Here is a 14,215-nt window from a genome sequence, read left to right as displayed (position 1 = left end):
CCTCACATTCACCCATTCACATAGACACACTCACACACTGATGTCAGGGTGCTGCCATGCAAGGTGCTCTCAACACACCAGGAGCAACTTGGGGATTAAGGACCTTGCCCAAGGGTCCTGAGTGATTTTTCCAGTCAGGCTGGGGTTTGAACTGAGGATTCTCTGGTCTGAAGCCCAACGCTTAACCACTAGACCATCACCTCCCCTTTATGATATGATATTTTTGGTAAATTTGTGATATTAACATACAGAATTTTAAAAATGTCGCATCTGTTCAGAACTGAGTAGGGTATACCGTGTGGCTAAATTTCCATTCAGGGATAATAAAGTCTTACCTTATCTTCTTAGCGTGAAATAGATAAACTGACCAGTATGTTACTGTATTGCACAGTGCATTCATTTAGTGCACTTTCCTTCCAATCAGATATCCCTGGTTGAAGTGCAGCCGTGCCCCTTTATACCTTGTACGGCTGGATGTGTTAGAAAAGCCAAATCAACATGTGGATCCCAAACTGAACCTCCGGCGGTGACCCTGAGAAAAATGAAAGAACCCAAATGGAATCTTATTCAGTTGTTTTACTGTATTTTTTTTTTTTTACAGAATTAGTCCAGCAACCCCACCCACTTACTGTAATTTAACAGTGGGACAGTACTGTAATCTTTTTACAGTAATAAACTGTAGTATCTTACAGCAGGCACACTGAAGGATAACAGTGTGATGCTGGAAACTCTAGCTGCCATATTGTAAATTAAAATGCAAATTTAGTCCATGTAATCTTTGCTGAAGGACTTCCACGTGTAAAATGTCCCAGAGACATTAAAACCACAGGGGGCTTTGCACCGACCGTCCACATTTTACACTTCCTCTCCCAGATGGACAGGCTGGAGTCTTCACTGAGGAGATAAGAAAATCTGTGTTCGTCAAGTGAGGCAGTTTGTCTTTGCTGCTCTCTCAGAAGACATGAAGTCCTGAAGTATTACATTCATGCCTTTTTCAAAAAATAACACCAGAGTTATTTTGGGGTTGAATGCAAATGGGGTATCCCCTATTTAAGGATGAAGCCAGCACCTGTTGAACATGCTTTTCTCTTTGAAAGCCTGAGGAAAATGAGACGTTCAAGACACTGTTCAGAAGAACAGCGTAGTTTGATTAAAAAGTTGATTGGAGAGGGGAAAACTTATACGCAGGTGCAAAAAATTATAGGCTGTTCATCTACAATGATCTCCAATGCTTTAAAATGGACAATAAACCAGAGATGCGTGGAAGAAAATGGAAAACAACCATCAAAATGGATAGAAGAATAACCAGAATGGCAAAGGCTCACCCATTGATCAGCTCCAGGATGATCAAAGACAGTCTGGAGTTACCTGTAAGTGCTGTGACAGTTAGAAGTCGCCTGTGTGAAGCTAATTTATTTGCAAGAATCCCCCGCAAAGTCCCTCTTAAATAAAAGACATATGCAGAAGAGGTTACAATTTGCCAAAGAACACCTCAACTGGCCTAAAGAGAAATGGAGGAATATTTTGTGGACTGATGAGAGTAAAATTGTTCTTTTTGGGTCCAAGGGCCGCAGACAGTTTGTGAGAAGACCCCCAAACTCTGAATTCAAGCCACAGTTCACATTGAAGACAGTGAAGCATGGTGGTGCAAGCATCATGATATGGGCATGTTTCTCCTACTATGGTGTTGGGCCTATATATCGCATACCAGGTAGCATGGATCAGTTTGGATATGTCAGAATACTTGAAGAGGTCATGTTGCCTTATGCTGAAGAGGACATGCCCTTGAAATGGGTGTTTCAACAAGACAATGACCCCAAGCACACTAGTAAATCTTGGTTCCAAACCAACAAAATTAATGCCTCGCAGATGTGAAGAAATCATGAAAAACTGTGGTTATACAACTAAATACTAGTTTAGTGATTCACAGTATTGCTAAAAAAGCAGTTTGAACATAATAGTTTTTAGTTTGTAGCGTCAACAGCAGATGCTACTATTATTGTGAACACCCCCTTTTCTACTTTTTTTTTACTAATAGCCCAATTTCATAGCCTTAAGAGTGTGCACATCATGAATGCTAGGTCTTGTTGGATTTGTGAGAATCTACTGAATCTACTGGTACCTTGTTTCCCATGTAACAATAAGAAAAATACTCAAAACCTGGATTAATCTTTTTAGTCACATAGCACTACTATTATTCTGAACACTACTGTGTGTGTGTATATATATATATATATATATATATATATATATATATATTTCTTGTTATTTACATTCATTATTAAAATCCTTATGTACAATTTGTACATGTTCAGTCAAGCCCCTCTATTTTGTCACATGATAATTTCATAAGGACCACAATGGAAATAAGCGTTTATGCTTTATTGTGTTATCAGTGTATCATAGATACATTCAGCTTTGTATGTTTATATTGATGTTGCAGAATAAACTCAATCAATCAATATTAATAATATTTTTTCACCTTTGAATGGGGTCTGCAGGAGGGCGTGCATGTGTGCATTCATGAGCTTTTGACAAGACTGGAAGCTACCGTTGACCGTGTGTGATGCGTGTGCACACTGACGTCCACAAGATGTCTTTTAAATTACTCCAGAGGTGTTATCGGGTTACAAAAACAGCGTTTTTGGTTTTCCAAGTGTTTATTTCTTGCTAGCGTTTACATACTATATGAGAAACATGCTCGATTTACACAAGAATGCAGCGGTTTTGGATCGGTTGAATTAGCTGCCAGACAGAGACCAGCCCGTGATGTCCCGATGCCTTTCTCCTCTGAATGGCTGTCACACCCCCACCCCACCCCCCGCCAAAAAAAAATGCATTTGCATGATTCATAGCGTAAAAATAGGAAAAAGACCTCTTTTGACCTTTTCAAATAGGTCAAGGTTAGCCATCTTTTAACATGTCTGAAGCCTGTGTCCCAATAATGGTCCCTGTGAATTTGAAAACCCTGGCAGTAATAGGACTGGTCTTATGCTGAGCACAGACAGACAGACAGACAGTGGACGCAAAGCCTTCACAATACCCGATGGCCATATTTGATGGCCTCGGGTAAAATGGCATTAAATCAGTGGGAATGTTCATTGTTTTTGATGCCTACTCCCACACATCCAGGATACCGGTTTGAGCTGAGAGAGAACAGAACTGTAGTATATATGCACTGATGATATGCAAAACACATTCAGCCACTCCTGCATGAGTGATGCTCATTTTTGCCATGCTTGAACCACTTTAGTAAATAAAACAACAGGTTCAGGTTACCATATCCAGTAAAAATTACCAACACGTCATCTGGTAAACTTGGTCAGTCGGGTGTTTAAGATTTCAGAGGAAGCCACGTAGCAGCCAAATCCTGTTACTGCAGCAGTGTAGATACAGTTCTGACAATCATGCTTCTTTGTGTTTGTCCAGTTTTCCAAGTCCATGGTGCTCGACGTGTACAGCGATTACGTGAACAACTTCACCAACGCCATGGCTCTCATTAAAAAGGCATGCGTGTCCAAGCCGGCTTTCCTGGAATTCTTAAAGGTAGGCCTCAGCACTTTTGTATTTACTTTCCTCTTAAATCTCAGTGAGCATTCAGTTGTGTTTCTGCAGAACATCTTCTGCATTATAGTCTTACATGTAGTGTTATATCTACTCACTTTATTAGGTACACCTGTTTCATTGCTTGTTAACACAAATAGCTTATCAGCCAATCACATGGCAGCAACTCAATAGCGTTAGGCATCTAGACGTGGTGAAGACGACTTGCTGAAGTTCAAATGGAGCATCAGAATTGGGAAGAAATGGGGATTTAAGTGACTTTGAATGTGGCGTGGTTGTTGTTGCCAGATAGGCTGGTCTGAGTATTTCAGAAACTGCTGTACCAGTACCCTCTGGTAATTGTTTACACTTGAGTCAAATTTCCTACATTATTGTTCAGAAAAGACAGGAGCTGTGCACTTTAAATCACTGCGGTTAACCATCTTTGGTTAAATTATTGCACTATTTAAGCCCAAGGTCAAACTTCTGTTTGTGGCTTTCTTCGTTCTTGGACAAAGGACTGCAATGCTGCTCTGTTTTTTTAAATCTTTTGTTATTAAGCTTTACATATTACATGTTTTATTTGATTGTTTAGTGTCTGCAATGGCTAAATACTCAGATGCTATAAAAGATTTAAGATATAAGATTTGCTTGGGGCAAGGTAGATGAAGTGTCTTGTCCAAGGACACAGACATGTATTGTCACTGGTAATCAAACCCAAGGCTACATATTTTTAGGCCATCTCCTGACCCCAGTGACTGAGGGTGGTTCCAAAGTATGCCATAAATTAAAATAACTTAATAATTAAATAAAATCTAGCCTCTGATAAACAGCCTGTCCCCCTGTCTCTTGCAAGAAGGGAATTTTCACATTATCACTTCAAAAAACTAGAGCACCGCGCTCAGAGAGTGTAAACTTCCACTAACACTAGTTTCCAATTCCACAGAATTTTACCTTGTAAAACATTTTCAAGGTCAAAGTCCTGTTAGAAGTGGCTTTTCATAAGCTACGTTAGATGTGATCAAATGTCAAGAGTATGTATTTAGTTCATTGAAATGCTTTTTTTGTGGTGTCATTTTTTTTTTCCTTCAACTTTTTCGGTTTTTGAATTCTTTTTCAGATCATTTTAAAAGAGTTCACTCTGCTATGCACCATTTGTTATTGCTTTTTGGCACCATCCAGTTTTGGTGTTGTAGGTAAATCCATAACAGAAAAATGAGAGTGATTGAGGCAGTTTTGATTGAAATATAATGCAAAATGTACAGTACACCAAATGGGATTTTCAATATTAAATTTAAATGTCCACAAAATCTGTAATTCAGATCAGATCCAGATCAAACTATCAGGTGATAGTGAATGCCAGTGTGCACCTCACTTTCAAATATGAGAGTGATTGGGGCATGATTGATTAAGATATAATGTAAAATAAACATTAAATGGGGGTTTCAATGTTAAATTTAAATGTCCACAAAATCTGTAATTCGGATCAGATCCAGATCAAACTTTGCCAGTGAATAAAGGTTACCATCCTATATAACACTCTCAAATATGAAAGAAATGTGATTTTTTTTTTTTTGACAGCATTATGAATTTTAGAAGTTCGTTCAATATTTTTTCCAAGATTTTGCCAACTTTGACCTATGACCTTGAAAATGTAATCAGATTTTGTCTATCAGGATATGAATCTTCAGTAAAAATTTCATGATATATGAAAAATTGTGGGCTCCAGGCTGTTCACAAACAAACAAACAGAGAGAGGGGCGAAAGCATAACCTTCGTTGGAGTTCAAATTCCGACCGAAATGAGACCATTTTCACTCTCAGAAGCTCCCACGAGCCTTAAAATGAAACAGCAGAAACACATCTGCAAAGGAACAACTGCCAAAATCATTCATTTGAAATCAGTATCACAGTGTTCTGCTTATAGACAATCAAGATATCTTTCACTTTACACTTTTGGCATTAAAAGACCAATAACTAGAAAAGAGGGCCAAAATACAATGTGAAGGCATCAAATTTAGCTCTCTGTGCCCAGCAGTTACACATGGGCCTGCCCTGGATTATTGAGCTGTTCTGATTTATAAACCCAGACTGCACATCTGACAGCATCGTGTGTTATGTCAGACGATACGAGTCCCTCATATTCCGCTGAACGTTCCTCTCTCCTCTCTGTGCTTTTTGCAGTCTGCAAAAAAGTGAACAATCAGTCACAGACATCGTCATCACATTTGGTTTTTAGAATGTTTTGAGGACTCATCTGCATGAAGAAGAGAAATTGTGCAAAAGATTTTGAGGCAATCTGAGAACAGTATTGAATTTTTGTAGTTTCTAGTGAAGTTTTTTTGTGAGAACCTCATTTTAATGTAAAAAGGTTTTTTTTTGTTTCAGCATGTCATGTTCAAATTAGTAGTTGGCAATCAAGGGGAGTTTAATCTCAAATGGAATTGAAGGTGTGAAAAAAGTAAAGTTTCTGTAATTGTCAACCGATATGCGCTTCGAGGCAGCAGTGTCTCGCCGTTTCATGTTGAAAACTTCCACATTTCAGGCTCTGTTGACCCAGTAAGTCGTCAGAGAACAGAGAACTTTCAGAAGAAGTCGGCATGAGGAGTTTATTCGGACATTCCATTGTTAACGGACATTTTGTAATGAAAGAACGTGCGGGCAGAGTCGCATGTCGGGCCGGACCCGACCGTGGGGGGTCGCGACAGGAAAAACACCTCTGTTGGAAACCTTAATGGGCAAGTTGGAACATGCCCAAGCTGTTAAACAATTTCTCAGTTACTCACTTGTTGAAAGCCATCAAAAGCTGCCTGAATTTTACAAATGGTTTTCAACACAGAGGTGTTTTTCCTGTCGCGGCGCACACAGATTCGCCGAGTCGTTTCCATGACGACTCGGCGAATTTGCGCGCATGTCTTTCATTACAAAATGTCCTTAAACAGTGGAATGTCCGCATAAAGTCCTCATGCCGGCCTCTTCTGAATCTTCTCTGTTCTCTCACGACGTCCTGGGTGAATTAAGCCTTAAATTAGGATGTTTTCAAAAATTGTGGGCTCCAGGCTGTTCACAAACAAACAAACAGAGAGAGGGGCGAAAGCATAACCTTCGTTGGAGTTCAAATTCCGACCGAAATGAGACCATTTTCACTCTCAGAAGCTCCCACGAGCCTTAAAATGAAACAGCAGAAACACATCTGCAAAGGAACAACTGCCAAAATCATTCATTTGAAATCAGTATCACAGTGTTCTGCTTATAGACAATCAAGATATCTTTCACTTTACACTTTTGGCATTAAAAGACCAATAACTAGAAAAGAGGGCCAAAATACAATGTGAAGGCATCAAATTTAGCTCTCTGTGCCCAGCAGTTACACATGGGCCTGCCCTGGATTATTGAGCTGTTCTGATTTATAAACCCAGACTGCACATCTGACAGCATCGTGTGTTATGTCAGACGATACGAGTCCCTCATATTCCGCTGAACGTTCCTCTCTCCTCTCTGTGCTTTTTGCAGTCTGCAAAAAAGTGAACAATCAGTCACAGACATCGTCATCACATTTGGTTTTTAGAATGTTTTGAGGACTCATCTGCATGAAGAAGAGAAATTGTGCAAAAGATTTTGAGGCAATCTGAGAACAGTATTGAATTTTTGTAGTTTCTAGTGAAGTTTTTTGTGAGAACCTCATTTTAATGTAAAAAGGTTTTTTTTTGTTTCAGCATGTCATGTTCAAATTAGTAGTTGGCAATCAAGGGGAGTTTAATCTCAAATGGAATTGAAGGTGTGAAAAAAGTAAAGTTTCTGTAATTGTCAACCGATATGTTTATTCTTTAAGTCATTTACAAATGGAAAATAAATAAATGTGTCCATGGTTTAGCATCTTTTAGAGCAGTGCACGTTCGCGTTATTGTGTTGACAACAAATGTGGAGGGGGCTGGTTCTGGAACGGTAGAGTTTATCATTGCTCACAGTGAATCCATCTACTAATCTTGTTCATATCTTCTGTGGGACGTGTCTCCTTGACAGCCTCGATGACAGATCTGGCCTTGCCGTTGTCATTTTTGTTGACACCAAAAATAGATGTCAAGTGATGTTTGAGTCTCACATTTGCCTAAGTGTACTTCCATCATTTTCAGGGTGGAGGGAGGTTCGTGGTGACACAATCAGTAATGTTTTGATGCCGCTGCCAGAAATACATTTTTGAAAAAGTAAATTAGAACACTCAGAGAGCGAGTTGGAGAGTCTGGGTTTGTTATTGTCCTGGATCAAGGATTTCAGTGGCTTCCTGGACTCAACCATCAGAAGTGTTTCGAAGAGTCAAAGTTGTCTGGGTTCTTGACCTTTGACATCAACAGATATTTGGAAAGGGCTTATGGTTTCACTAAGTTGCTGGATGGCTGTTTTGTGAGGCTGATACCTTTGGGACAAAGGCCCAAGTCTTGTGAGTCCTGCTGCTTCCAGCCTTACAGTATGTTAGTAAGCGTTGGGCTGTAACCCCTGACCAAGGGTGATGTTTGGATGTGTTTGGTACTAGGTCTGATTGGAGAATCTTGTGGAACCACTGGAATGACTCTGCCAAATCAGCTGTTACTTCATGAGATTCAGACGAGGAGTACTGTTTGCATTGTGAGGAAACATCCACTATGAAATGACAGACATGTTGTATGTTTCCCTGAGCATGATTCAGGGCAGAGGTGCTTAAGTGTTGAGGTCAAGAGCCTGAATGATATGAATCTTTTGGAGCAGATATCAATACCAATATTAGTGAATGAAAAAAATTACAATATTGATATGTTTTCTGATCTATACGCAAAAAATAGCTGATTACTAATATTTTGTTATCAAACCCTTATGACAAAGAAATGTAATTGAGACTTGATGTTTTACAGATTGAACATGAATTTTACGAAAAAATGCATAAATATAACCAACAACCAACCAACATATGCCATGTTGCCATCACGCTGCCTTCACTTAGATTAGCAGTCCCTCTTGTTATGTGTCGGACGCAGCTCGGAGAACCGACCAGCGTTTGAAGGACCCAGTATGAAATAAGCAGAGCCCGGTACAAAGGCTAACTGAATTTAATACATAACAGTGATACAAAAAACAACAAAAGAAAGTGCGGCCTGGCGTGGTGCGCTCCCAGCAGCGCTAACAGTCCGGAGCCAGAAGCTGTTCGGACCCAAGGACCCCGCCGACACCCCCCAGGTGGCCGCAACAAACCGAGTCTGTGAAAGAAGGAACCATTATGTGAGTCCACACTCTACACACAGAGAGAACACTTAAAGGTGTACAAACAGCAAACACTTCCTGGCTTGATTACTAATCAGCTTCCCAACCTGCAGGCATGGAACATCCAGTTCACAAAACTCCACTGCAGTGGAAGCCGATACATGACTAATATACAGCTCAATATAAAAAGGTGTGAGGGACACCACATTTACTGGCTGTATAAATGTTAGTCACAAAATCTAACGTACCTCAGGAAGTGTGCTGACGAGCGTGAGACCTCACCCCCTCCTCTTTCACAGACCGTGCATCAAACCCTGGACGTTCTCTGCATCCACTGATGATGAGATGGTTCCCGAGACGACGATCTCACCCGTCTGGTCACAAGGTCGAGTCTCTGGCAAATACAGACTGTATACTCCAGTCTTAAATGCCACCATGTTCCAATCCATATAGATGCACCTCAGCTGTGAGTCCTGACAAGCCGCAGGTGATCAGGGTGAGGTCCTGATAACCTCAGCAACACAGCCACTCAGTCCCAAATGCAAGCCACCTGGAAGGAAAAACAAAAGACAGAAACAAAAAGGCAGCCAGGCCCCCCAGCCATACAACACCTCTGTCACGTTGCATCTGCTTTGACCCCGTCTAGCTGGTGGCATCGCAACCACTTGTATCTTGTCACTGTAAAATGCTGTAAAACTTTGACTGAAAATTTATGGCAGCTGATTGCTTTGCTTGTGTATCTTGTAGCTAATGTGCCCAAAGGATGATGGGGTCCCAGCCATGCTTGACAGCATTCTTAAGAATGCCATTGGAATGTCTTCTGCTGGACAGACAACATAATGACACCATTTCCAACAGTCAGTGTTTTCTGCATTGTTTATTCAGTGAAATAAAAGGTTTCATATCTGCAGAAGTAACGGCAGTTCCAGTATGTCCCAATGTCGGCTGATATTATTGGCAAAACAGAATATGGGCTAGGCTCTATTGAGGACCCCATCAAAAGCAGGCGGAGGATCATGTACCATGTGGATGTGTGCAGATGGATGGCTGCTTTTGAGAGGTGGGGTTGGACCAGTGGTTTTCTTGAGTGGTTGCCGATCAGGATCCAGGGCAGTTCTGTAGTGTAGTGGAAACAGCAATGCATGGCACCAGTGTATCTTCCCAGAATTAACCTGACCTTCATCAAATGTCTTAACTACATAAAGGTCAATTATGTAGGGTTCCTGCAAATCCTGAAGAAGTCTTAAAAGGCAATGAGTTTGTTACTCTACTCTTAAAAAAAAGGCCTTAATTGGTAGAAAAGTCTAAAATTAGTCTTTCAAAAGTCTTAAAAGTGCCAAGAAATATGAAGTAGGATTTTATTTGCCTTTTTTTCTGGCATTCCAATAAAAATTACAAAAGAATAAATGCCAATTTCTAAATTATTCAGTTCTAACTTGTTTTGTAAATTGTGTCGGTAGCATGGCCCAAGCAGAGGGTCACCCCTTTGAGTCTGGTCTGCTTGAGGTTTCTTCCTCAAATCATTAGAGGGAATTTTTCCTTATCACTGTCGCATGTGTGCTTGCTCTGGGGGTTGGTAAGGTTAGACCTTACTTGTGTGAAGACCCTTGAGGCAACTTTATTGTGATTTGGCACTATATAAATGAAAATAAATTGAAAAATAAATTGAAAACTGTGTTTTATGTTGTTAATAATTCAGTGAAAACCTCTTGTAACAGTGCACATCATGAGATAGTGAAACCATCACATCTCTCTCTCTTTTTTTTTTTTTTTTTTTTTGCAGGATCGCTGAGAGCAGAGACTTTCAGCTATCCAGACATGACTTGCGTGATAACATGGGGAAGAGTACTAAACCTAATCAGAATTGACTTTTAAGGGAACATTTTGCAGCATGACTTGAATCAGTAATCAGGTTCGATGTTAAAATGATGTAAAATATTTTTGTTAATTTGTCACAAACCCTCAGCTATATATATATATATATATATATATATATACGAGGTCTATTAGAAAAGTATCCGACCTTATTGTTTTTTTCAAAAACCATATGGATTTGAATCACGTGTGATTACATCAGACATGCTTGAACCCTCGTGGGCATGTGAGAGTTTTTTTTCACGCCTGTCGGTTACGTCATTCGCCTGTGGGCAGTCTTTGAGTGAGGAGTGGCCCACCCTCTCGTCGATTTTTTTCATTGTTTAGGAATGGCTCAGAGACTGCTGCTTTGTTTGATCAAAATTTTTTCAAAACTGTAAGGCACAACTGAGTGGACACCATTCGATAAATTCAGCTGGTTTTCGGTAAAAGTTTTAACGGCTGATGAGAGATTTTGGTCTGGTAGTGTCGCCGTAAGGACGGCCCACGGTGCCTGACGGCGATCTGCGCTTCGAGGCAGCAGTGTCTCGCCGTTTCATGTTGAAAACTTCCACATTTCAGGCTCTGTTGACCCAGTAAGTCGTCAGAGAACAGAGAACTTTCAGAAGAAGTCGGCATGAGGAGTTTATTCGGACATTCCATTGTTAACGGACATTTTGTAATGAAAGAACGTGCGGGCAGAGTCGCATGTCGGGCCGGACCCGACCGCGGGGGGGTCGCGACAGGAAAAACACCTCTGTTGGAAACCTTAATGGGCAAGTTGGAACATGCCCAAGCTGTTAAACAATTTCTCAGTTACTCACTTGTTGAAAGCCATCAAAAGCTGCCTGAATTTTACAAATGGTTTTCAACACAGAGGTGTTTTTCCTGTCGCGGCGCACACAGATTCGCCGAGTCGTTTCCATGACGACTCGGCGAATTTGCGCGCATGTCTTTCATTACAAAATGTCCTTAAACAGTGGAATGTCCGCATAAAGTCCTCATGCCGGCCTCTTCTGAATCTTCTCTGTTCTCTCACGACGTCCTGGGTGAATTAAGCCTTAAATTAGGATGTTTTCAGGTCAAAACAGGCCGACAATGGTGCCTGGAAGCGCTGCGCGATGTCCCGCTCCGTGGGAAGTCCTTACAGCGACAGACACACCCCATAATCTCTCATCAGCCGTTAAACTTTTCACCGAAAACCCGCTTAATTTCTCGAATAGTGTCCACTCGGATATTCCTCACAGGTCCAGAAAAAATTTTGATAAAGCAACGTGCGCCGTCTCGAGCAGCGTGTCAAACAAAGGAATTCAGCCGAGAGGGCGGGACCACATCTCACTCAAGGCCTGCCCACAGGGAAATGACGTCACCGACAAGCGTGAAAAAACTCACACATGCGCACAAGGGTTCAAGCATGATTGGTGTAATCGCACGTCATTCAAATCCATATAGCTTTTTTAAAAAATAAAAAAGGTAGGATACTTTTCTGATAGACCTCGTATATATACACTCAACAAAAATATAAACGCAACACTTTTGGTTTTGCTCCCATTTTGTATGAGATGAACTCAAAGATCTAAAACTTTTTCCACATACACAATATCACCATTTCCCTCAAATATTGTTCACAAACCAGTCTAAATCTGTGATAGTGAGCACTGCTCCTTTGCTGAGATAATCCATCCCACCTCACAGGTGTGCCAAGATGAAGATACCAAGATGCTGATTAGACACCATGATTAGTGCACAGGTGTGCCTTAGACTGTCCACAATAAAAGGCCACTCTGAAAGGTGCAGTTTTGTTTTATTGGGGGGGGATACCAGTCAGTATCTGGTGTGACCACCATTTGCCTCATGCAGTGCAACACATCTCCTTCGCATAGAGTTGATCAGGTTGTCAATTGTGGCCTGTGGAATGTTGGTCCACTCCTCTTCAATGGCTGTGTGAAGTTGCTGGATATTGGCAGGAACTGGTACACGCTGTCGTATACGCCGGTCCAGAGCATCCCAAACATGCTCAATGGGTGACATGTCCGGTGAGTATGCCGGCCATGCAAGAACTGGGACATTTTCAGCATCCAAGAATTGTGTACAGATCCTTGCAACATCGGGCCGTGCATTATCCTGCTGCAACATGAGGTGATGTTCTTGGATGTATGGCACAACAATGGGCCTCAGGATCTCGTCACGGTATCTCTGTGCATTCAAAATGCCATCAATAAAATGCACCTGTGTTCTTCGTCCATAACAGACGCCTGCCCATACCATAACCCCACCGCCACCATAGGCCACTTGATCCACAACATTGACATCAGAAAACCGCTCACCCACACGACGCCACACACGCTGTCTGCCATCTGCCCTGGACAGTGTGAACCGGGATTCATCCATGAAGAGAACACCTCTCCAACATGCCAGACGCCAGCGAATGTGAGCATTTGCCCACTCAAGTCGGTTACGACGACGAAATGGAGTCAGGTCGAGAACCCAATGAGGACGACGAGCATGCAGATGAGCTTCCCTGAGACGGTTTCTGACAGTTTGTGCAGAAATTCTTTGGTTATGTAAACCGATTGTTTCAGCAGCTGTCCGAGTGGCTGGTCTCAGATGATCTTGGAGGTGAACATGCTGGATGTGGAGGTCCTGGGCTGGTGTGGTTACACGTGGTCTGCGGTTGTGAGGCTGGTTGGATGTACTGCCAAATTCTCTGGAACGCCTTTGGAGACGGCTTATGGTAGAGAAATGAACATTCAATACATGAGCAACAGCTCTGGTTGACATTCCTGTTGTCAGCATGCCAATTGCACGCTCCCTCAAATCTTGCGACATCTGTGGCATTGTGCTGTGTGATAAAACTGCACCTTTTCAGAGTGGCCTGTGGACAGTCTAAGGCACACCTGTGCACTAATCATGGTGTCTAATCAGCATCTTGATATGGCACACCTGTGAGGTGGGATGGATTATCTCAGCAAAGGAGAAGTGCTCACTATCACAGATTTAGACTGGTTTGTGAACAATATTTGAGGGAAATGGTGATATTGTGTATGTGGAAAAAGTTTTAGATCTTTGAGTTTATCTCATACAAAATGGGAGCAAAACCAAAAGTGTTGCGTTTATATTTTTGTTGAGTGTATATATACACACACACACACACACACACACACACACACACACACACACACACACACACACACACACACACACACACACACACACACACACACACACACTTTGTTTTTGGTTATTGTAATGTTAGTGCAGCATATAACTGAAACAATACTTCACATGGTGATACAAGCACCAAATCCAGCACACAGGGTTTAAAATATAAAATTGCTCCAGTCATATTGAAAACTATACCACATTATTTGTCTGATTGTAAAGATTCCAAAAAGGTATAGTTTGGACTATCTATGATTGAATGTTATGGAGTTATGGGGTAAAAGCCTTACGAATGGTGACAAAAGTCAATTTCAGTTTGTGCAGGGGTCAAAAGTTAAAGTTGTTCCAATTTGAGTAAAAAATGGTGGAAATTGTTGATTGAGCTACTTGGATTAATAAATGGAATAGTTTTGACTGTGTTGAAT

General features: G+C 41.3%; 1 protein-coding gene across 1 annotated transcript in view; it reads left to right on the top strand.

The window, feature by feature from the left end:
- The window catches only part of arhgef10la (Rho guanine nucleotide exchange factor (GEF) 10-like a), a 468,560-nt gene that overhangs the window by 105,932 nt on the left and 348,413 nt on the right, over positions 1 to 14,215 (top strand). The window contains 1 exon segment of the mRNA XM_034165874.1: positions 3,430 to 3,546. Within this exon segment, the coding sequence (XP_034021765.1) occupies positions 3,430 to 3,546 (117 nt within the window).

This window comes from Thalassophryne amazonica, chromosome 3 (assembly GCF_902500255.1).
Source record: "Thalassophryne amazonica chromosome 3, fThaAma1.1, whole genome shotgun sequence".
Taxonomy (NCBI): domain Eukaryota; kingdom Metazoa; phylum Chordata; class Actinopteri; order Batrachoidiformes; family Batrachoididae; genus Thalassophryne; species Thalassophryne amazonica.
This window is presented reverse-complemented; position numbering and strand designations above follow the sequence as displayed.